The sequence below is a fragment of the Argentina silus genome, assembly GCF_951799395.1.
Source record: "Argentina silus genome assembly, chromosome: 19".
Taxonomy (NCBI): Eukaryota; Metazoa; Chordata; class Actinopteri; order Argentiniformes; family Argentinidae; genus Argentina; species Argentina silus.
The window spans coordinates 4,878,065-4,902,719 of NC_139673.1; the positions used below are offsets into that span (position 1 = coordinate 4,878,065).

General features: G+C 43.8%; 2 protein-coding genes across 2 annotated transcripts in view; one reads left to right on the plus strand and one right to left on the minus strand.

Annotated features, from left to right (window-relative positions):
• Window positions 1-17,653, plus strand: part of slc12a4 (solute carrier family 12 member 4) — a 22,241-nt gene extending 4,588 nt beyond the window's left edge. The window contains exons 2-24 of the mRNA XM_083691610.1: window positions 3,661-3,758; window positions 4,075-4,206; window positions 5,065-5,211; window positions 5,573-5,627; window positions 5,746-5,876; window positions 6,118-6,359; window positions 6,676-6,890; window positions 7,035-7,199; window positions 7,523-7,621; window positions 7,741-7,798; window positions 9,029-9,203; window positions 9,852-9,970; window positions 10,531-10,629; window positions 11,479-11,598; window positions 13,064-13,168; window positions 13,402-13,570; window positions 14,215-14,410; window positions 14,578-14,747; window positions 15,021-15,152; window positions 15,308-15,415; window positions 15,627-15,814; window positions 16,097-16,230; window positions 16,697-17,653. Of these exons, the coding sequence (XP_083547736.1) occupies window positions 3,661-3,758; window positions 4,075-4,206; window positions 5,065-5,211; window positions 5,573-5,627; window positions 5,746-5,876; window positions 6,118-6,359; window positions 6,676-6,890; window positions 7,035-7,199; window positions 7,523-7,621; window positions 7,741-7,798; window positions 9,029-9,203; window positions 9,852-9,970; window positions 10,531-10,629; window positions 11,479-11,598; window positions 13,064-13,168; window positions 13,402-13,570; window positions 14,215-14,410; window positions 14,578-14,747; window positions 15,021-15,152; window positions 15,308-15,415; window positions 15,627-15,814; window positions 16,097-16,230; window positions 16,697-16,788 (3,149 nt within the window). The 3' untranslated portion in view covers window positions 16,789-17,653. The remainder of the gene's footprint in view (window positions 1-3,660; window positions 3,759-4,074; window positions 4,207-5,064; window positions 5,212-5,572; window positions 5,628-5,745; window positions 5,877-6,117; window positions 6,360-6,675; window positions 6,891-7,034; window positions 7,200-7,522; window positions 7,622-7,740; window positions 7,799-9,028; window positions 9,204-9,851; window positions 9,971-10,530; window positions 10,630-11,478; window positions 11,599-13,063; window positions 13,169-13,401; window positions 13,571-14,214; window positions 14,411-14,577; window positions 14,748-15,020; window positions 15,153-15,307; window positions 15,416-15,626; window positions 15,815-16,096; window positions 16,231-16,696) is intronic.
• A 281-nt stretch (window positions 17,654-17,934) lies between these two features.
• Window positions 17,935-24,162, minus strand: dpep2 (dipeptidase 2). The gene is made up of 11 exons (XM_083691612.1): window positions 23,964-24,162; window positions 23,464-23,630; window positions 22,964-23,090; window positions 22,691-22,820; window positions 22,077-22,221; window positions 21,647-21,716; window positions 20,950-21,126; window positions 20,462-20,546; window positions 20,208-20,283; window positions 19,929-20,064; window positions 17,935-19,066 (listed from the first exon to the last, which is right to left on the minus strand). Exons 2-11 carry the CDS (start codon window positions 23,625-23,627, stop codon window positions 18,854-18,856), a joined length of 1,323 nt encoding a protein of 440 aa, XP_083547738.1. The 5' UTR covers window positions 23,628-23,630; window positions 23,964-24,162; the 3' UTR covers window positions 17,935-18,853.
• Between the last annotated feature and the right edge of the window lie 493 nt (window positions 24,163-24,655).

Sequence of the window (24,655 nt, forward strand, 5' to 3'; positions counted from 1 at the left end):
TATACATTAGTTACACTTTAATGACAAACTAACATCAAGGTATTATGCACTGGAACTACAAAATGTAACAGAACTCTGTCTGAGACCTCCTAGTGTTGTTGTGTACCTACCTTAGGTTTGGTTGACATCTCTGATAGACTTTGGTGTCTGTTGAGTTGAGCTAATGTTGATTTACTGGGTGATCTTGACATTGGTCCAGTTGGTCCTGTTACATTATAAATATGACCTGTTTGGTCTCCACACAAAGTCAGAATCACCCACACCCATGCACACGCACACATACCCAAGCAAACATGCACACTCCTGCATGTAGTGTTAATATCTCTCTCACGTACTCGCTCTCTCTCTCTCTCTCTCTCTCTCTCTCTCTCTCTCTCTCTCTCTCTCTCACACACACACACACACACACACACACACACACACACACACACACACACACACTCACACCACTAAACAGAATGGAACCTTCGCCAACTGACCACACTCCAGTCTGAGCGTCCTGCTGTAAGCTGCATGACTTCTCTACCTCTTAATGAAGTCTTAAATGTTCATTAAAGGAGAAGTTTAGCAAATAGGCTTTCCTACCTAAGCAGCTAATGAGGTGAGAAATTGTTTTCCACCACTAATCGGCTTTAGTGTTTGCTGACATGCAGAAGTTTCTGGCTTTCTGACCTGTGACTGAGGCCATTAGTGACTCAGTCATAGGAATGAAAAGTTACCACATGTAAACACAAACTCTTCCTCTGTCTTTGAAAGGTTTCTGATAATGTCATAAGTGGCTGTGTGACTTCAGGTTATTGGGTTATTGTGAACTTACTGTGACTTTGAGAATATGTGTGTTTGCCCTGTATTGGTTGTGGAGGTAAACAACAGGTCAATTCCAGTCAGACCATTCCAGTCCATGTGCACTTTGGCTTTGGTGAAGGTTAATGTCTCAAATGGAACTAGGGATTAGCAGGCCGCTTCTGCATTTGTGTTGGTGCTGCCTTCTGAATCCTTTGTTTTAGTATGTTTTGACGATTAAAAAGAAACTGCAAATGACAGCAATCATTAACTGATGATGGTCTCAGTGCAGGTTTCTATTACATGTAAAAGAGAGTGATAGACACTCACACTGTACAAAGCAGATGGAACATTCCCTAAAACTTCATCGTACTGTATTTCTTGACAGCCACAGATGCTGTGCTGATTAAAACAAACGTCGTTTGTCACAGAAACAAAGTAAAAGTGAATGCTGTATTATGCTGACTTGTACAATACAGTCGTAACAAGCTGTTCAGAAGTGACTGTTGTGTGCAACTCAGCGGGATCGGCAGTCTTGCTTTTTTGCCAGCCTTTGATCTTGTGGCTGCGCGGCATTCTTGCGGGGGCACCGTTGACTTGTTGGGACAAGCCCCGTATAGCCCCTGTGCTTTTCTTTGCTGCACGGTGGGACTCTGTGTGCCTTCATAACAGCCGTGTTAATCTTTAATCTCTTTAATTAAACATCCAATGTGAGGTCATTAACAGGCCTGCCCCCTCCATCCTTTTAATAAGAGTGATTGAGGAGTTTGTCGTAGTTGTGAGATAGCCAGAGAGCAGTGAAGAGAGAGAGAGGGGCTTATTCCGGTTATTTTTCAAGATCAGTACAGCATCCTTGGGTCATCTACCTATGTAGGCTGGTACAGTTGCTGAGAACTGAGCCTGGTGATATGGCGTTATGGTGGAAATAACTATTTTCTCCATTTGTTCACTAGTATTCTAACATAGCACCAACAGAAAATGGACACTAGAGGACAGTATTTCTATAGTTTTGCTCTTGTGTTTCCCAGCACATTGTCAATGACGTCCTAATGAGCAAACAAGCGCTGTACAGTTTTTCTGGCAGCATGCCTGTGGTGAGACATATGACAAACACATCTAACAAACAGCTGCTACTGTATATGAAGTATAAACACTGCAATTGTAATTGTAACTTAAGTCAGCTTTTTAAAATGACAGTAATACAAACATTCTGTTGGCCCTCAATGGCAGAAAAAAAAGGTCTGAACAGCCAGGCCAGCCTACAGACATTTATAATAGCCTGTGCTTTCTATAAGCTGTGGCCTCTGCTCTAGAGAACCCCCTCTGTGTGTGCACGACACATACAGTATATCCACACAATGTGTGTCTGTCCGTCGTCTGTGAGTGTTTGTGTGTGTGTGTGTGCGTGCGTGCGCGTGCGTGTGTGTGTGTGTGTGTGTGTGTGCGCGCCCTGGTTTGTGTGTGCGCCTGCGTGTGCCCCCTCGCTGTGCATACCGGATCAGGCCCCTCAGTGAGAATCTGCCCTCGTTGACAGGGCGACCTGGTTGCTGCCTGACTATGCCCAAGCCTGAGCACAGAGTACATGGCTCTCTGCACACAGCGTGGAAACATGGCCACCCTCAGCAGCTCCAATGGCAATGTGGCGGCAGACACAGGTGGGTGTGGATTGGCGATGCGGGGGTCTGACTCTGCTCTCAGGAGATAGGCGAGAGCATCTTGCATTAGTCTTATTCTCAGACATACTTGCAGACTAGTGGGTTGAATATCTATAGTGCGGAGTGTTTGTAGTACAGCTACGTGTGTGTGTGTGTGTGTGTGTGTGTGTGTGTGTGTGTTGTGTGTGTGTGTGTGTGTGTGTGTGTGTGTGTTGTGTGTGCATTGTGTGCAGCTATTGCCTCAAGCATTGTGCCTGTTTCTGCTTGATGTGTCAAAGAGAAAGAAAATACAAGCCGCAAAAAGAGGAGGAAGTTCTATATGAACTTGTGGGTTATTTCTGCCCTACTGAACATTGATGAGTCTTGACGGGTCTTGTTGACCCATTGATGAGTCTTGATGGGTCTTGCTTGGACATGAATCTACACTATGCAAATGCAAAGTACACCGTATGCAAACTTGTTTTTTCAGTCGGTTTGTCTTTCATCTTGATTAAAGTGATGGGTCGCCACATTCTGCAAAATGTAATGTTGGATGCTTGACTTTTCACGGCTCTGCTCTCACCAGAAGCACTGGTAAGCCTTCATGATGAAGGTCAAAGTTGAAACATGATCATGTTCTATTATCCTCATCTAAAGAAGTCCAGTTGTTTTCTCTCCTCCACTTCAGAAGCATGAGACCGGGGGGGGGGGGCGTGAGAGACAGTGATGTCATTCTTTAAGGCAGGGGGGGGGGATTGTGGGAACATTTGAGTTCGGTCAGTGCGTGGAAAAACGATTGAAGGGAACAGGCTGTCCTTTGCCTAACCCTAACTTCTCACGGAACAAGAAGCATCCCTCTCAGGGGTTATTAGATTGATTCAACCATGGATGAAAGTACAGCTATGATACACTGTCTGAGCCATTGAGTTGTTTCTTCTGAAGCATTTCCTTGTACAGTCGGATGGTTTCGTCACATGGCAAGCATTTTATTTAATTTTGCGGCTCCCTGTATATTATTAACTTAGTTTCAAATGTCATGCGTCTGGTTTCCTAATAGCACCATGTTTTTCTTTTCTTTTTTTTCATGCACTCTTTCCCAATACCAGCATTCAAAATGGGAGTTGGTTTTAAAAACTCTTTTAACCAACAAACTTGCTGTTTTTTTTCTTCAGGAGATTTATATCCCACCCCTGCTCCTCCTCATTCATCTCATATCTCTTTCCTTCCATCTCTCTTTCCTCAGGACATGGAAATCACAAAGAGGACAGTCCATTCCTCAGCAGCGCAGATGCTGCCGCAAAGAAGACAGATTTCTATGACAGGAACTTGGCCTTGTTTGAGGTCAGTGAGGCACCCTGTTTCCACTCCGACAAAACGTCCCACTCTCTTTACTGGTCCTGGACTGGACGGGACTGTAAACACCTGCTGCTTTTTCAAAAGTACAGGACAGCCCGTTTTATTAACAAACCATCCAAGTTGTCAGTGACGCTGTAAAACTATGAGAGCCCTGCTTTTGCTCTCCACACCACCACTCCCACCTACACACAGGACACATAGACACACATTCACACGGCACATTATACATTAAACACAGTTTGCATGATCCCGCGTCGTCTACAAAACCATGTGCAGAGCTCTCCCTTGTCTCGTCCTACAGGAGGAGTTGGACATCCGGCCCAAGGTGTCGTCCCTGCTCAGCCGATTGGTCAACTACACCAACATTACCCAGGGGGCCAAGGAGCATGAGGAGGCCGAGAGCGCTGGGACATCCCGCAGGAAGGCCCCCAAGGTCAGAGGTCAACGAGACTCAGACTGTTCGCTCTCTGTCTCGTTCTCTGTCTTGTCTGACTTTGTGTGTCCATGTACTGGGATTTGTTGGTGGCTATTAGGAACAGGCTGTCCCCATAGGGCACCCTGATGAGAGCTAAGAGTTGGTTGCATGAACGACCTTGAAACACAAGATCAATACTTATGATCAATAAGCTGTTTCCAGTGTGTCGTAATGCATGGGCACTCATACAGGAACTATGACTGTAAAACTGTTTAACACAGTGCTGCCATGATAACTTGGTAACAGAACAATTTGATCCATACATCCATTTTTTATTTCTCAATAGTATTTCCTGACAACATTTTCAAACATACAGTACTTTCATTAAGTGGTCAGTTTTCTGTACATTTTGTTTGTTTGATTTCCCCTGCCCTCTTTATCCTTCAGTATGTTTCATGACTGATATTAGATTGGAGCTAATTACTTAAATGTAAAATCTAATTACATAGTATAATAATATATGCCATTTAGCCGATGCTTTTATCCAAAGTGATGAGTGCATACATTTCTCAGTATATATGGTCCCAGCGGGAATCAAACCCACAACCTTAGCGTTGTTAATGCCATGCTCTACCAACTGAGCCACAGAGGACCGCCATGGTACTAATTTGAATGGAACCCAAAATTACTGGAAACATTTAGGAAATTATGCGGTGTCCATCTTTTCCATTCATTCTGAGTTGAAGCATATAGCTGGATCCATACAACCAATGACGTGGGACATATATTGACATTCGACTAGCATCTGACCAACTTTGAATTTGAAATGTCATGGCCATTCAATATCTTCTCTCTCTGTATTTTTTTTTTTTGCAGTCACCCAACATGGGCACCCTGATGGGCGTCTATCTGCCCTGTCTACAAAACATATTTGGCGTCATCCTCTTCCTCCGTCTAACGTGGATAGTGGGCACAGCCGGCATCGTCCAGTCCTTCCTCATCGTCTTCATGTGCTGCTCCTGTGTTAGTACACACACACACACACACACACACACACACACACACACACACACACACACACACACACACACACACACACACACACACACACCCTCTTTCCTGTACAGTGGGATACCATTTTACACACCATTCTTGTCCCCATGCCAAAAGCCCTGATGAAATTGAGCCTGCCAATTGCTATTACCAGGGGGATATAATATACCCCCTCTACTGATATCACTTGTTTACTTCAAAGGAAATTAAAGCTGTTGATGATTCAAGTATAATTCATGAATTATGCCTAGTTGGACATGTTATGTAGATTAACAGCATTAATTGTGTAACTATCTTGTGGTGATCTAATTTCTTACTTTCTGTCTCATAGACAATGCTTACCGCCATATCCATGAGTGCTATAGCAACAAATGGTGTTGTCCCAGGTAACGATATATAAGCTTGAGAACATTCCAACAGTAACAGCAACACTGACACCATCTCCTTTGACTCTAGATAGGTTTTAATCTTGCTATCTGTATTTTGGTCTGGTTTGTGTTGCAGCTGGAGGGGCGTACTTCATGATTTCCCGCTCCCTGGGCCCTGAGTTTGGGGGCGCAGTGGGACTCTGTTTCTACCTCGGTACCACCTTCGCTGCTGCCATGTACATACTGGGGGCTATCGAGATTTTCCTGGTTAGTCATGACCTCTGAACCCTGTCGTGAGGATACTCACAGTCACATTTAGGTGGCTTACATGTAAACAATGGGGGATGATAACATTTTCTGAACTGAGAAGAAAGAACTTTGGATCCTCATACACAGTATATTAAGGTAGCGAATTATTGGCTGTTGTTCATATGAAAAGAATTGGCAGCTTTGTCATGACCCCGAAGTAACCCACGTCTCCCCCCCCCCCCCCCCCACACACACACAGAAATACCTGCTTCCCCAGGCGGCCATATTCCACCCAACAGACCCACATGGGGGTGACGGCGCCATTCTCAACAACATGAGAGTGTACGGCACCATCTGCCTCAGCCTCATGGCAGTGGTGGTCTTCGTGGGGGTCAAATACGTCAACAAGTTGGCCTCCCTCTTCCTAGCCTGCGTCATAATCTCCATTGTGTCCATCTACGCTGGGACGATCAAATCCATCTTTCACCCACCAGAGTTCTCGTAAGTCTGTGTAGAAGGAGGCCGGGGCACTTTGTTTACTTGTCTCAACAGGAAGTGGGATGAATCATGGCATTTAATTTGGGGTTATTATTGTTGTTGTTTAGTTGGTCCCACCGGAAGCCTAAGAAAGACATGTGCTGTTCCGTTGGCTGTGCTTTCCTTTGCTTTACTTGTCCTGAACTGAACCCATTGGATACACATCCTCCTATCTGTGTTTTCCAGTGCAGCCATATAGTATCTGATGCAAAGTGAGCATACAGATAAGTTACTGTATCATCCTCCCATGCCTCCAATGATCATTTCACTCCTTCTCCAGGATATGCATGTTGGGCAACAGGACGTTGGTGAGAGATCAGTTTGACGTGTGTGGGAAGACAATTATGGAGGGTAATCTGACGGTACCCAGTCAGCTATGGATAAAGTTCTGCGGTGCTGGGAATATGAGCATCTCTCAGTGTGATGACTACTTCAGCCAGAACAACGTGACAGAGATCCAGGCTATCCCAGGGCTGTCCAGTGGCATCATCAGAGGTAACCTCACACCATCGATGGAAGCACAGTCATATAAAATGATGATCAAGTGAAAACTTATTCTACGCAGGTTTTCTATGCTGATTTATGTAAGAATTTGCAGTCTGAATAAGTCTAATGCTGAGTGGTTGGTGTGTGTGGTAGATAACATGTGGGGAGACTATCTAGAGAAAGGACAGTTCTTGGAGAAGGCTGGTCTGCCCTCTGTGGATGTCCATGGTGCTATGGAGAACTTTGGCCTGTACGTGTCTGCAGACATTGCTACGTCCTTCACCCTCCTGGTGGGAATCTTCTTCCCCTCTGCCACAGGTAAGACCTGGCAACCAATATCTGGCAACCCAGACCTTTCCTAAATGTAGAATAAGGAACTGGATTCCTCAGTACCAGCTGGAGTGTGTAGGAGAGGAGTCATGTTCAGTGATTGAAGAGTTAACATTCAGAGGAGGAAAACTATGAAATTACAAATTACAAAGATTTAGCAGCACAGTGCCACCACCACCTTGTTTAATACTGTCGATCTGGTGTCCACATTGAGGTTCTGAATTTACAAATTTTAGCCAAGTACATGACCGTGTTTTAGTTGTGAGTAATTGTTGTCAATAATGTGTTGATTTCCTTAATTTTTCCGAAAGGTATCATGGCAGGTTCAAACAGATCTGGGGACCTCAAAGATGCTCAGAAGTCCATCCCTGTCGGGACCATCCTGGCCATCACCACCACTTCCCTAGTTTGTATCCTTTCATGGTGCCAATATGTATATATGAACAATATGCAGCTTTTGTCTAGAAGAACCAGAAGAGGCTTGATACAGCTGTGTTCCTGTTTGTGCCCCTTAATGCCCTGATATCAGATTTCAGCTCTGTTGTTTTGTTTGGAGCCTGCATCGAAGGGGTAGTCCTGAGGGACAAGTAAGTCAACATCGAGCTAATTCTTTTCAGCCTTTAAAACACAAGCCCATCTGGTTTTGATTTGTTGGCTTTTTACTGCAGCTGATTGCTAGTGTGAAATGGGAGCAATCTGTCAAAGAGATCATTATCCTGAAATGTAAGATGGCTGCCGAAAATTTGCATCCCCCTACTTGGTTAAGAAAGAAGCATCTGTTGTCCATCATACCTCTCTTGTGTAGCACTTGGACTCTGTTTTATGTATTTATTTCTAGCGCTTTTTTGGGTTTAGCTTTTCTTTTATCTTTCTGTTTGTTTGTCTTCACTGTTTGTTTTCTGGTCCTGAATATACACTCACAAACACTTTATTAGGAACACTATACTAATACTGGGTAGGACCTCCCTTTGCTGTCTAAACAGCTTCAATTCTTTGTGGCATTGGAAACATTCCTTTGAGATTCTGGTCCATGATGACATGATTGCACCTGCAGATTTTTCAGGTACACTTTTAAGCTGTGAATCTCCCGTTCTACCACAACCCAAAGGTGTTCTATTGGATTCTGATCTGGTGACTGGGAAGGCCACTGAAGAACACTGAACTCATTGTCATGTTCATGAAACCAGTTTGAGACGACTTTTGCTTTGTGACATGGTGCATTATCATGCTGGAAGTAGCCATTAAAAGATGGGTAAATTGTGGCCATGAAGGGATGCACATGGTCAGCAACAATACTCAGAGGCTGTGGCATTCAAGCAATTATTGATTGGTATTAACAGGGCCAAAGTGTGCCAAGAAAACATTCCCCACACCATTACACCTCCTCCACCATGAGAAGGTGTACAGGTTTTCCTAATAAAGTGTTCAGTGAGTGTATGTAAAGCGTGGCCACCGAGGGGAGGTACTGGACAAGGCCTTGTTGGGCTTTTTGGTTCCTCCTGCAGTTACTGCATGTCGTCACTCTCATTTTTAAATGTTTACAGACTGTTCTTGTTTTCTCTGCGCAAAAAACTATACGGCGACAGCCACAGGGTCGTTCCCGTGTATAAATAAACACTGGAATAATGAGGAATGAAGAATGTGCACCCTTAGACAAAGTGCCTACTAATGGACCATAATATCAAAACTTAGTTTAAATGATATCTGCACATCTACTCTACTCTTCTCATTGCAGTAATATGTATTCCACCAACGTTTTGGCTCAGTAGCCTACTTTAGGGGTGTGTATAAACACTAACTGTTGTTGTGTTCTGCAGGTTTGGGGACGCTGTCAGTAAGAATCTGGTCGTGGGGACTCTATCCTGGCCCTCCCCTTGGGTCATTGTCATAGGCTCATTTTTCTCCACCGTGGGGGCGGGGCTACAGTCCCTGACCGGTGCCCCTCGTCTCCTACAGGCCATTGCCAAGGACAACATCATCCCCTTCCTGAGGGTAGGACGCTCACTCAGTCTGTCAATCATACACTGTCCTACCGCAGCCACACCCATTTTATGGCATGGATGGAACTGTATTGTCATTGGCCGTTTTCACCAGAACGTACATTTTCAAGTGGCCACCCGAATTTAAACTTGTTCTAGCTGCACACAAAGGTGCCACAACTGCTTGTGCACGTAGCACGAAGACCAGGCTCTTTCCATGTGTCTTACAAGTCAAGCCAGACAACATGTTTACCAGCTCCATATCTTTGATGTGGATATTTTTAGATATGAAAAACACTGCTGAGTTAAACAGCGAACAGATCATGTTAACAGAAACCCAGGAGACCAGAGATAACATTAGGTTGTCTTTGCTTAGTCATTTGAATATATATATGGATACCGGAATGTGCAAATCATTTATGGATACCGGTATGTGCAAATCATTTTCCCTGAAAGACGTACTTAGTCCCCCTGGGCGTGAGGTAATATTTGCTTTCTCGCTCGTAAAATTGATTTTATCTCAATGAGACTTACTGTTACCTGGACAAATAAAGGTTGATGAAAAACACCCTAATCCTAATCTATAACCAACCATGAAAAATAGGTGACTTCAGTTGGCCATGATCCTGTTCTTAATGGCACCACTTATTTCCTGCTGTAGGTGTTTGGGCACGGCAAGGCCAATGGGGAGCCCACATGGGCTCTACTCCTGACTGGTCTCATTGCTGAGCTGGGCATCCTTATTGCCTCTCTGGACATGGTGGCACCCATCCTCTCTATGTGAGTCAAACACACACACACACACACACACACACACACACATACACACATGCATGCATTCAGGTCAAATCAGGTCAAATCATATCCACAGACAATAGATATTATACGTTGGTTGGGTATTGCTGGATTTATGCATCTCTTAAACTCATGACCTCATGAAAATGAGATCACTTTTTCCAATTACACAATTTTTCCTCCCACTCACTGTAATCTAAATCATATGTCTCCAGTGGTTTGTTCCACTCCACCTCATCGCAAAGACTCTCAGAGCACCAACACTGTACTTTATTTAAGTGACTTACTTTTATACTTTTTTAGACAAATACTTAGGATTCAAACAGCTCATGTCAACCGGCACTGTGTACACACATCACAAGTGGATGTGGATGTGGATGTTTAAGGTCACGATGGGATTCTGAATTAGATTTTTACTTCTTCTCTCTTGTTTTTCTGTTTGGCAACCAGCTGAGAGAGCTAGTCATGCATTCTGTGACTATTTCATGGTCCAGTATTGTAATTCTACAAAGTAATCCAACCTCCTGATCCTGTTTATTCAACAGGTTCTTCTTGATGTGCTATCTGTTTGTGAACTTAGCTTGTGCCGTGCAGACTCTGCTGCGAACACCAAACTGGAGGCCTCGGTTTAAATACTACCACTGGTAAGTATAGTCGCATGTGGGCATTGGTATGTGTGCATAAACAGCATATTGCTCATTTGTATATGCGTGGGTGTGTTGGGTACACTGTACATTTCAATGTGCTACAGCACGCACACTGTTTTATTTGAATAAGCTCGTGAGGTTTCTCAGGTGACCCACTGAGAAGCGTATTAAATTCTTCTTGAGCTGTTGACTATATGTGCTGTTTTGGTCATTTTGGTCATTTTAGCCTCCATCTTCAGACATTTACCACAAACATTGGTTGGGAGGAAGGATAATACCAGTACGCTTGTAGAATAAAATAGTTCTTTAGCTGTCTAGGTAGAATTTTTTTTTTTTCTGTGTAACTAGTAACTAGTTTTCATCAGCCCTGAGTTCTGTCATGTGCTAGCTGGCCTGTTTTGGTAGTTGTGTAAAGATGACAAGTCAATCACTAATAGGATACCTGCACCTGCACACAATAGTAGTTACCAGCTAAACATGCATGCATTCAATATCAACCGGCAGGAAGAAAGTTTGCTAGGAGGTAGTTTGGGGGGAGGGGACTTGCAACCTGAACGTCCCGGGTCCGAGCTGGCTTTGGGACAATTTTTAAATTGATTTCTCATGGTGCTTTGTGGAAGCATGCAGATTTCACACTATCGTACAATGTATATGTGTACATCATGGTGGCTTTGTACTATCGCTTCTGCATGCACGTTTTGTTAGGAGACTGTACAGAGGCAGTCCTTCAACTTTATAACTGGCCAAGAGCAATTTGCATTAAATTGAAGCTTCCAGCAGTCAGCTGTTTTTGTTTTGCTGTCTGGTTCTGCAACCTGACTGCACACTCTGTGTGTTTCTCCCTAGGGCTCTGTCATTCCTGGGAATGAGCATGTGTCTTGCTCTGATGTTCATCTCATCCTGGTACTACGCCATTGTGGCCATGGTCATCGCCGGCATGATCTACAAGTACATCGAGTACCAAGGGTATGTGAGGATTGCTGGGGCACTGGTTGAATTGGCAGGGACTTACAGTGTCCTGCGTAAGTGATGGGACAGTGAAACGTTTTTTCTTCTTTTGGCTCTACACTCCAAAAGTATTTTAAATCAAACAAGTACAATGAGGTTAAAGTAGAGATTCTCAGCTTTGGTTTCCCCGTTCAGAAATGTGTACGCGTAGCCCAAAAGTACCCAAAAGTGATGGGACAGATTTATCAAACGTCCAAATTAAGCACTCATGTTTAGTATTTGGTCGGCAATCCTTTGCATGCAATAACTGCCTGAAGTCTGCGACCCATTGACCCCACCAGGCGCTGGGTATATTCTCTGGTGATGCTCTGCCAAGCCTGTACTGCAGCCATCTTCAGTTGTTGTTTGTTTGGTCTTTTTGCCTAAAATCCTAGCATTAGGAAATGAAATGCATGTTCAATTGGATTTAAATCTCAAGATTGACTTGGCCAGTCAAGACCTTTCCACTTTTTGGCCCTGAAAGACTCCCTAGTTGCTAAGGCAGTATGTTTTGGGTCATTGTCTTACTGTATGATGAAGCGCCTTCCAATGAATTCCAAGGCATTTGCTTGATCTTTTTTCAATCCTCTGCAGGCTTTTTAGGTACTTCTTAGCAAACTGTAACCTGACCATCCTTTGAGGATGTGGTTTGTACTTCCTAGTTTCGGCTGGTATTCTGACAAGTTGACATCTACCCCCCAGACAGTGTTCCTGATCTGTGGGACAGTTGTTTTGGTGTTTTTCTTAATTATGTATGAGCATTCTTCGGTCATCCACTGTGGAATTTTCCCTTGGCCTACCAGCCCATTTGCGATTGCTGAGCTCACCAGTGCTTTCTTTTCTTTTTAATGATGTTCCAAAATGTCCGAAGGCCTAAGGTGTCGGCCATGTTTCTTTTCAGCCTAATAATGACTTTCATTGACATGTCTTTGGTCCTCATGTTTCACACCAATAGCAAACTTTAAAGGCATTTAAAGGCCTAGAATCAATACTAGACATTGACAGCTCTCTTATGCCTGCACAAAGGATGCGACGGAACACACCTGACTTACCAGAAACACCTGTCAAGCCAATTATCCCATTACTTTTAGGTACCCTAAAATAGGGGGACTATGCATAAAAAATTCAATTTCTGAATGGTGAAACCAATATGTACACAAATACCATCAAATAAAAGCTGAGAATCTCTACTCTACTGTTTGATTTAAAATCCAACCTTTTGGAGTGTAGAGCCAAAAGAAGAAACAATGCTTCACTGTCCCATTACTTATGCAGGTCACTGTACATAGAAATCAATAAACAATGTACTCTCTCTCTCTCTCTGTCTTTCTCTCTGTATTTCTCTCTGTCTTTCTCTCTGTCTCTCTCTCTCTTTCTCTCTCTCTCTCTCTCTCTCTCTCTCTCTCTCTCTCTCTCTCTCTCTCTCTCTCTCTCTCTCCCACAGAGCAGAGAAGGAGTGGGGTGATGGGATACGAGGCTTGTCTCTCAGTGGTGCACGATACGCACTCCTGCGGCTGGAGGCTGGACCGCCCCATACCAAGAACTGGAGGTGACTAACATGCTCTCAGACATCCGGTGGTAACCTCCTCCTCAAATATCCACGAATCCCCCTTCAAACATTCAATATAACCAACTCAGATCTCCACCAACACAGGCTTGAAGAGAGTTTTATCTCACTTTCTCCTGATTTTCTATTTGAACTCTGAGCAACAGGACTCCTCCCTGTCCGTCTCTCATGATGTTTATCTCTCCTCCCCGACCACACACTCCTGCCTGACGTAGACCCCAGGTTTTGGTGCTGTTGAAGTTAGATGAGGATCTACATGTGAAGTACCCTCGCCTGCTGACATTCGCCTCCCAATTGAAGGCCGGGAAAGGCCTGACTATAGTGGGCTCTGTCATCCAGGGCAACTTCCTGGACAGTTACGGGGAGACGCAGGCCTCTGAGCAGGTATGTATGCATGTACAGTACCAGTCAAAAGTTTGGACACGAACTTGCCAAGAGTGTGCAAAGCTGTCATCAAAGCAAAAAGGCGGCTACTTTGAAGAATCTAAAATATAAAACATATTCTGGTTTGTTTAACACTTTTTTGTTCACTACATAATTCCATATGTGTTCCTTCATAGTTTTGATGTCTTCAATATTAATCTACAATGTAGAAAATAATTGTAAAAAAAAATAAAGAAAAACCATTGAATGAGAAGGTGTGACCAAGTTTGACTGGTACTGTATGTATTTAATGTAATGTTGTTGTGTGTCATGTATGTGGAGCTTAATGAAAAATTCCAATGGATGTATTCCCACACCTACAAATGGCCAATAAACTTGTCTTGACTTGAGTTAGGGCTGGAACTGCACATACTTCTCTGATCATGTGTCTGCTATGGTAGTGTAGGGTTACAGTACTTCCCTGCATCAAATAATGCTAACTGTATGTTTATGATTGCTTACAGCTGTTGCCTTCAGCCCTTCAACGGGTTCCATTAGATTCCCTTGTAGACATACCCTCACTTTAAGTGAGGCCTCAAATGGAGCATTTCATGTAGAAAACTATGAGGCTAATTGCCTGTCTCCTCCGATCCTCCTCCCGGCAGGCCATTAAGAACATGATGGAGATCGAGAGGGTTAAGGGCTTCTGCCAGGTAGTGGTAGCGTCCAAAGTACGAGAGGGCATTGCCCACCTCATCCAGTCCTGTGGCCTGGGGGGCATGAAGCACAACACGGTGGTGATGGGCTGGCCTTACGGCTGGAGGCAGAGCGAAGACCCCCGCGCCTGGAAGACCTTCATCAGTAAGACCCCTGACCACTGTAAACCAGGCTGCTCCTGAGTAGTCCACAATACTAGCTTTGCGCTATCTCTGCCCTTTGAATCGTTTGAAGCATTCAATTCACATTCTATAGTAAAAAAAACAACAACAACAAAAAAACCATCTCTGCCACTCTGTGCCCCCTCATAGACACAGTCCGCTGTACCACGGCTGCCCACCTGGCTCTGATGGTGCCCAAGAACGTGTCATTCTACCCTAGCAACCACGAGCGCTTCACAGACGGCACCATCGACGTGTGGTGGATCGTTCACGACGGAGGCATGCTCATGCTGCTGCCTTTCCTGCTCAAACAGCACAAGGTAACCTCAATGAGAAAGAGAAAACTGGGGCACTTAGTGGCGTAGCACACAAATGCGCAAACCACATAATCGCAAGGTTCCTGGTTTGATTCCGACTCTCGACACGTCTTGCATGTCATCCCTCCTCTCTCTCCCATCCTTCCTGTCAATCTCTACTGTCTCTATCCCAATAAAGCAGAAATGCTCTAAAAACATATTTAAAAAAAAAAAGATAGGGTTGTGTTGGCCAATGTTAAATCTGACCAAATATGAATTTATTTTCTACGGTTTCAGGTGTGGAGGAAATGCAAGATGCGCATTTTCACTGTGGCCCAAATGGACGACAACAGCATCCAGATGAAGAAGGACCTGGCTACCTTTCTGTACCAGCTGAGGATAGAGGCGGAGGTGGAAGTGGTGGAGATGGTGAGAGAGAGCAGTACACACACATGTACAACAGATAACCAACTTCTTCTTTCGATAACTTCCTATCTTTAGTGTATTCAAAGGTCAATGCAAGCATCAGTTTGTTACAAGTGAAGTATGTGCCATCTGAAAGCAACAACCTACTGTTCTCTCAGCATGACAGTGACATCTCGGCCTACACGTATGAGCGTACTCTGATGATGGAGCAGAGGTCCCAGATGCTGAGGCAGATGAGGCTATCCAGTGCAGAGAGAGACAGAGAGGTATGGGTCCATGTTACACACAAACACACGCACGCACGTATGCACGCACACACACACACGCATGCACGTAAGAACACACAGACACACATATTTCCTGGCCCCAACCCTCTGGTTGCGAGTTTAACACCCCAGCAGATTTTACACCAAATTTTACTGGCCCACTTCTCTAATCTCGAGGCTACCGCCCTCCCCTACTCTCTCTCCCCTACAGGCCCAGCTAGTGAAGGACAGACACTCCCTGATCCGCATGGGCAGCCTGTATTCAGACGAGGAGGAGGAGGTGGTGGAGCCTGTCGCTGAGAAGAACCAGATGACCTGGACCAGGGAGAAGTTCGACGCGGAGAGGCGGAATAGGACCAACGCGCCAGAGAACTTCAGAGAGCTCATCAGTCTCAAACCGTGAGTCCTGTGTGAGGTTGCAGAAGCGAAGCTTCTTCTTCTCTTCTTCTAACGAGATTGGTTCCCCCTCTCCTTTGTCTACCTTCTACAGGGCAGGGTTTACATCAGGTCCGCCTTCTTATGTGGACTGTCATTGATGCCTTTGATTTATGTCTGGGGTGTTGCAATATCTTACAGCTTATTTACCGTGCAATGCCCCAGTTGGTCATAACTAATCTCAATGTTCTGTGTGTGTGTGTGTGTGTGTGTGTGTGTGTGTGTGTGTGTCTGTGTGTGTGTCAGGGATCAGTCCAACGTGCGGCGGATGCACACCGCTGTGAAGCTGAACGAGGTGATCGTGAACAGATCCCACGACGCCCGCCTGGTGCTGCTCAACATGCCGGGGCCGCCGCGAAACACCGAAGGAGACGAGAACTGTATCCTTCCACCAATACCTGGCGCGCCAGAACTAGTGCCAACACAACAGACTACCAGTGTCTCTCTATGTTAGAGAGGGATATTTCACCTTTGAATCAAAGCGTGACACTTCTTTCCCACCTCAAATTACATTTACATTTACATTTATGGCATTTAGCAGACGCCTTTATCCAAAGCGACTTACGACAATACATTTGTTTAAGGAAGTGAGTCATCTATCCAACAGTCATCATAAGGCAAAGTAATCAATGCTCACACCAGGGGTCATAGGCAGTCGTCATGCCAGTAGGCTATTATTCTTTTACATTTTTAATTATTTCTTTTTTAAATGTGGTGGGAAATCTAAGTCACTCCATGGTCTGTATCATCTGTTGCAGATCACACTTGTGTGCATTAGAAGGAGTGCAATGCAGCGAGAGCATCAGCGGTCATGTTGTCAGTGGTGTTTCCTTAACCCCAGAACAGATATGGAGTTCTTGGAGGTGTTGACTGAGGGACTGGAGAGAGTGCTACTGGTTAGAGGGGGAGGACGTGAGGTCATCACGATCTACTCCTGACAGAAGCCGGTCACAACAGGTCATGACACTGCCTTAACCGGAGACATTCCACCCCCAGCCACAGGGGGCAGCACCAGCTTCCGGCCAACCCTGGACATACACACAAACTGTTACCGACTTGTTACCCTTGATGTTATGAAATTAAGATGACTTTTACTGTGGAATGAGGGCCATAGAAAGTATTCACTTGCCTGACATTTTCTGCAGAATGTGTTGGCATCATTAGCAACCTCTTTGCAGAGAAATCTATCAAACAATCAGTATTTTGTACGGTCTGTTGTTTAAAAACAGATTAATTTGTCTCTGTTGACGGATTTCCTCTCATCTATGATAGCTTGCCAGACCGGAACCTTCTCTTGGGTGGCCCATATGTGTCACAACACCAGCCTTCCTGTAGCCACATTCAGCCCTTTCTCAGCTTCTTGATGGTGGAGAAATCCTATTTATTTTCTTATTTATTTTTCTCAACCTTCCCCAATGACGGAAGAGTGTCTGATTGTAGATAATGAACAACGAAATGTCAGTGGGGGTATTTCAGCAGGTGGCACAGATTTGTTTCGTAAATGTGGATGCCAGCATTCGTAATATAATGATTTAAAGGAGTTAAAACATGTAATTTATCTTTGTTTTTTACTTGACTATGATTTATAATTGTTGAAAGAGAAAAGGTTTTAAATATATAAATGTTGGACCATAATGACTGTATTATAGTTGTTATGCAGGCATAAAGTCTACTTTCATGGGCCACCAGAACGGTATAGCAAGCACACATATTTCCTTTCTGGTAGAATGCAAGAGATGTACAGGCAAACAGTATTTGTATGAAAGAGCCTATGAAATAATTAAAGAAAAGGTCTGACTTCTCCTGTGTGTTACAGTACTTAATAGGGAACACTTTCACTTTATTAATTTCCATAATAAACCATATTTAAGCAATATTTAGTGGAGACATTAAAATTGCACAAAGAAATGCCATTAAAATTGCACAAAAAAATGCCAGAAAGACTGCAAACTGTGTGGTTTCCATAATTCATACAGCAAAATACATACTATGTACTATTAAAAAGCATGATTAAAATACAGCATAGATAATCCTGCATGTAAGTAGAAATCTTCACTTACTGTTACATTAGTTACATTATACACCTGTGATAAGAAGGTTGTGCATTGTGTACAAAATGGGCGCAACTCCAAACCCAGCTGTGTTGACATTTGATATTTGTGTGGGTGGTAACAGGTGAAATTACCACAGTGCTGTCTTGTCTGCGCTCAGGTGGGTGGATTAGTGGTTATAGAGCCGTGTTCATGACAATGTGCAGGTCAAACGCCATCAGGTGTGCTGATAAATTCAGGAATTTTTTTGCGCTGTATATTTCCTGTTTGTGAATCCCTCAAGCCTATGGCCTTGTGACCAGGTTGAAAGTATTCCAAATAAATATGATACAGATAGATGGATATTCAGTAAGTAATATATACCCAGATATGAATGCTATTGTATATGGGTCTCTATTGTATATGGGTCTCTATTGTATATGGGTCTCTATTGTATATGGGTATCTCTGTAGGTCGGTAAAATCCCAGGGAATCTGAGACTACGTGACGTACAGAAGTCGAGTTTCCCCATTGACTCTTACTGCAAGTAGCTTACTTCAGCCGGACACTTTCGACATTCGCTGCTGTTGTTATTTCAATAAACTTTTTCATGAGTTTGGGGTGTCATTATCAACATAGTTAGCATCCAATCAGCACACTGACCAATCAACTCCTGTCCCAGTAACACACACAACTTCTGCAGCAATAAGCTTTCGGTCAATTGACTAAAAGTAAAAATTAGTTAAAGTGCCTCGGAGAGGATGGAAAAGATATCTGCAGTATACCTGTGGGTAAATGATCTACCTGTGGGTAAATGACATTTATCTTTTTACAAAATGGACATTTAACCATCCAGCATTTGCTAAAAACACATCAAAAGGTAACACAAAAGATTAAAAAAAAAAAAAAAAAAAAAAAAAAAGTGATGTCACAGTAAAGTAAGGCAAGTCACAGTAGCAGAAGTAACTATGTGTTAATTGTGAATACAGAGAAAGGGGAGTAGGAGGGGCACAGACCAGAGCAGCTCACTAGAGGTCATCAGTCCACTGTGGCCCTTAGAAGGGACATTCCTGTCAGACCTGGATCGCAGGTTTGGGTGCTTTAGCACCAGCCTGCAGGAGTTCTGGACCGCTGACAGGGGGATCTGAGCTTCACTGGGGAGAGTTCCACTCGACTTGTTGCGCACCTGGAGAGACAAGTTTTTCGTGATTTTGAGTGAATCATGCCATTTCTATATATCTATATCACTCACCAAACACTTTATTAGGAACACTATACTAATTCTGGGTAGGGCCTCCCTTTGCTCTCAAAACAGCCTCAATTATTCATGGCATTGATTGCACAAGATGTTGGAAACATTCCTTTGAGATTCTTCATAATGACATGATTGCATCATGCAATTCCTGCAGATTTTTCAGGTGCACTTTCAAGCTGTGAATCTCCCGTTCTACCACATGCCAAAGGTGTTCTATTGGATTCAGATCCGGTGACTGGGTAGGCCACTGAAGAACTGAACTCACTGTCATGTTCATGAAACCAGTTTGCACGTGGTCAGCAACAATACTCAAATAGGCTGTGGCATTCAAGCGATGATTGATTGGTATGAACAGGTCCAAAGTGTGCCAACAAAACATTCCCCACATCATACCATGAAAGGTGTACAGGTGTTCTACCACCTCCACCGTGAGAAGGTGTACAGGTGTTCCACCACCTCCACCATGAGAAGGTGTACAGGTGTTCCTAATAACGTGCTCAGTGAGTGTATATACTATGCTGTGAGAGTGACTGTGTTGAAATCTGTCCCTTACTTTTGGTGGCCTGAAATAGGGGGACTGACCTTAACCTGAAAAAGTGTTGTAATTTCTGAATGGTGAAACCAATATGTACACAGCATATCAAATAAAAGATGAGAATCTCTTCTTTGACCTCATAGTTATAATTGTTTTTTGTATGGAATCTCTCAATCTTTTTTGAGTGCGGACCAGCTACACATTTTTGGATTTAGAGAGCTAGTCTTGTGTGTTTTTGCGTGCGCCTCCAGAACTCACTCTTTCCACCTCCTCAAACACCCGCAGGAAGTTCAATCGGAGGACGCCAGCCAACTCTTCCTCTGTCCAGTTTCTCTGCATAAGTTCCTGTATCAGGGCGGGATACTTGGACACATCCTCTAATCCAATAGGAAACCTGCAGACATGGAAAATCACCCAGTTTTAACGGAGCCCCTTAGGCCTCTGGAGTTAGATGCAGTAGACTATAACAGGCATGCATCTGGTGCTACAAGTCTGACTGCAACTGCTCTGATGGACTGAACACAGTTAGGTTCTTACCTGAAGGCTCCATCGAAGTCCCCTCCTATCCCTATTGACCCAGCGCCAACCACCCTCTTAATATGGTCAAAATGGTCTGCAAAACAAAAGTGGGGATCAGGAAAATTATTCCACAGGAGCAGAAATACATGCAGTACATATTGAATTCGATTTCTCATGATACTGGTCTTGAATGATAAGGATGCTTAATTTCCACCAAATGTGTTTCGTAATGAAACTCTTCACTGATCAAAGTCAAGGTGCCTGCTTCTCACCAGCGACAGTGGAGATGTTTGCTTGGCCACTGCAGGCCACAAACCCACTGTGGAGGTTCACCATGATCACTCCTCTGTTCTTTTTCTGAAACAAAACACCCAGATAATAGCGGACGTTTGTTAGTCTTACAAAACATTTGAATGGCTTTTTACTATTTACTGCCAAGGAGAAAGTGCATCCAAAAATTACTTCACCATCAAAATGACAACGATAGAAATAAATCTGCCTGTTACTCTAAATATTTGTTGTAGGACCACCCACGGCTGGTAGATACAGTATGGCAGTGGGATGGAGGGTGGGTAGGGGATATAGTGGGGATTGCTTTTAATGTGTGACTTTGTATGTTGCTCCTGTTCTGCGCTCTCCCTCTACTCCATTCACCTATTTATATCTTGTGCATGGCTTGTTTGTTATGTTTTTTCCACGTTTTACTACTGCCCTGTTAAAAACTCTGGGTTTGTGATAGAGGTTTGTGATTGTGACTCACCAGTGCATGCAGCAGCTCATCTGGAACATTCCGGCTGTGGTTACAAATGGCATGGGCGGATGAGTGGCTAAAGATAACGGGGGCCTTGGAGAGCTGCAGCGCGGCCTTGGCTGTGGCCCAGGAGCTGTGTGAGAGGTCCACCATCATCCCCAGCCTGTTCATCTCCTCCACCACCGCCTGGCAGTCAACACAGACGTGATGAAAGACTAAGGGGTCAACACTATCGATCACAGTGCGGTATACAAGGCGACTGTTGGAATTACAGAGAGCATTGTTGAGAGCGCCCCCCCTCTCCACACACACACTCACACACACACACACACACACACACACACACACACACACACACACACACACACACACACACACACACACACACACACACACACACACACACACACACACACACACACACACACAAACAACCATTTGAGGAATGTGTAAGTGCGTTGAGAAAGCCAAGTACTTAGTTATGTTTAGAAATGTGTTACCATTTGGGTTCCCCTCAATACCAATCATGCCATTTGTGGTCATATGCTTGTAAGGAATTGTGTACTGCCTACTATGCTTGTGTAATGAGGTGCAAGTGTGAACAAACTTTTCCAAATAGTACAGTAAATCCTCAGGGCGCTGTTTCCATGACGACGACGCCAGTGCATTACCAAAGAGAATGAGAATGTCCCAACCATCACCTTACCTTACCAAAATAGGTTAGGCTGTCATTCTCTCTTTGATAGGAATCGTAAAGTGTTGAGGAGGTCTCAGCCCTACAGTAAGAAAAAAAACAATGTTACAGCCTCGTCGCAAGAGGCCACTGGGGCCCCTTGTAGCCCCAGAATTGTGTGCCTGTATGTGTAAATGTGAAAATATGTCAGATTGTATACATTTACCCTTACTGCCAGTATAGCTTATTGCTATTGACAGTTTGTTAATATTGTTAATAACTTATTGTTATCGAGTGTTATGATTGCATATTTCTGCTATTTATTTACTTCTGTATTTACTTCCTCACTGTTGAGAAGAACCTTGCAAAGTAAGCATTTCATTGTACAGTTTACTACTTGTATCCTGTGCATATGATCAACACAATTGACTTGACTTGGCATTTGTGAGGAATGGCACCTCACCAAGGTGTGTTGCAGTTGTGTGTCAGGGCCATGGAGCGAACCCCTAGCTGGTAGAACATGCGGAGGGTGGGCAGGCTGCTGTCTATGGAGTGGCCTCCCTCAATGCTGAGCAGACAGGCAATCTTCTTCCTTAAGTCCTTAAGACCTGCGCGCGCGCACACACACACACACACACACACACACACACACACACACACACACACACACACACACACACACACACACACACACACACACACACACACACACACACACACACACACACACACACACACACACACACACACACACACACACACACACCACTAGGAACCCTAACTGTGTGGAGATCCATCTATAAGTTAGAAGAGGGCGAATCCCCTAGAAATTAGCTTCTCCGAGTGGTTGTCATGAAGACTGAAAGGTAAGAACTGCAGAGGTGGTTTGATGGGTTAAACTAAGGTGGTGATCATTTGAACAATGGTTGGAAGTTGGAATAATCATTAACATCCAGGAGACTCACGTCCTCCTGGGACCATTATTTGATAGAACTGTTGGTTAATCCAGGAACACAGAGCTCCACAGATGGGCTTGTGCGTCGACCCCTGTGGCTAGCCAGGGTATAGAAGCTGTACCTTGGGCAGACGTCACCAGCTCAAAGTCCTCGTGCTCGGTGCACATGCGGCGGATCACATCTATCTGCTCCAGGGTGAGCCTCACTGCATCCTTCTCCTGGGCCCCACACAAGACATAGGCAGCAAACACCTAACAGGAGCATGGGGCAGCATGGGGCAGGAGGTCATGCAGGGACAATCGAGAGGTCGCAGACCAACACGTGAGTTCGAAGGGCAATAGGGCCTCGGTGCAACCTAGGTTACGTCTGCGAGAACCACAGTACTGTATATTACCTGAGCCCCAACATGACCTGCCTTGAGCCGGTTTATATCTGTGGCCACTTTCCTGATGTTGCGCAGGTCAATTTGACTTAGTCTGTTGTCATGGTGGATCCTCAGCTGAAGAGCAAGGTCATTATGTCTGAGAAGACATAGAAATAGAGCAGAGTGAGGGGGAAGGATACATTTACTCAATTGCACTTCTGTGGGCAATAATTGCTCAATTTGTACTGGATGGTGGTATGATTTTTCTTTGGCTCTTAACAACGTAACAAACCAGACAATTGAGGGTAATGCTCTGAATAACAAAATCAGAGAGCCATTATACTGTTTTGTATTTTTAATGGGACAGGAAATCCATTAAGTAATGTGTGGCAGAAATAATTTTGGCATATATCCAAAACGTTAAAAGCTAAATCAAACTTTTACAGTGAAAATATGAGTTACTGTACTGAAATGATCTAACCGGACGACTGTCAAGTTTAGGGGCCAAGGTGAGGTCCGTCTGCGCTTACCCATCAATGAGAGGATATTTTGACATCAAGTCACTTGCATTTTCTCTCGAAGAATATGCAGATTTCACACCACAGATCAAACACTGCATCATCAGGATATTGGCCGAGTGCATCCATAAACTGCGGAAACCATCAATGAACTGCGGAAATATCGGCGACAGCATATTCTACAGAGAAAAATCAATGTTTGTTTTTTACCTGTTCGTTGGGGCTGATGAACTTTTAAAATAAAGATATAAGTGAAACAACAGAATATTTACTACGATTTATGAAAGCAAGTTTTAATTGAAAATTGTTCGGCAGTACTGTGAATACGAAGGCAGTATGCATGCATTTCGGCTGAACATGAACATCGACATGGAAAACTAATAACTTAGTCTATAGCTAAAATAGTTAACATTGCTGTGTAATCTCGTAACGATAAATAACGACTACCACCCGAAGTGTAAAGAAAACATATTTCACATTACAGTGTAATCATTTAAACGAAACAAACTTACGGGATACGTTCCTCAGTTGGTTATAATGAACGCTTGGCTTAAACTCATCATACTTTAGTACTACCTCCACCCAGAGTGACACCACATTGTATGACTATTCAAATAGGTTAGATGCACTATAGGATTTTACAGCTGAAGCATTAACTTGGTCACTGGGATGAGCCAATTCCTGCCATCTCCTGTCCAATATAGGTAATACCGCTGAAGATGCTACAAGCCTGAAACTATAGTCTCACTAATCAAACCTTGTTCCGAGATTACCCTGGAACCACAGCGAAATTGATCCAGGTTGTCTAGATCCAGGTTGCTAAGATTAGCTGTGTGAAAGCTGTATAGAAGCTCTGTTGATTTAGTCTTTTTTTTATTTATTTAGTATTACTTTTTACAAAAATCTGTATTTACAGAGTTAATCCATAATTGAACCATTCATGATTTAGGCACACAAATACAATAAAGCTCAGTTCAAAAAGTAATTCAGTTTTGATTAGATTAAATAAACCAACACCCAAAGAGATGCACATCTCAAGATGTTCTGTAGAAGTTCATGGAATACCCTTTTGGATACAATAGAAACAAAAGCACTCACTTGTGATTCATGCGTAACTCAAATCAAAAAAGTGCCTTTTGCGTTCAAATCAAAGAAATCAAACAGTTACAAAATGACTGTCTGCAAGTGTGAACAATAATGAGCC

Bases quoted from the DNA above. Each gene is read 5' to 3' on its own strand.
- dpep2 (XM_083691612.1), bottom strand. From the start codon at position 23,627: ATGCTGTCGCCGATATTTCCGCAGTTCATTGATGGTTTCCGCAGTTTA. The intron at 21,717-22,076 runs GTGAGGTGCCAT...TTCTTACTGTAG, and splicing joins CACAACTGCAACACACCTTG to GGCTGAGACCTCCTCAACAC. The intron at 20,284-20,461 runs GTGAGAAGCAGG...TTTGTTTTGCAG, and splicing joins AAACATCTCCACTGTCGCTG to ACCATTTTGACCATATTAAG.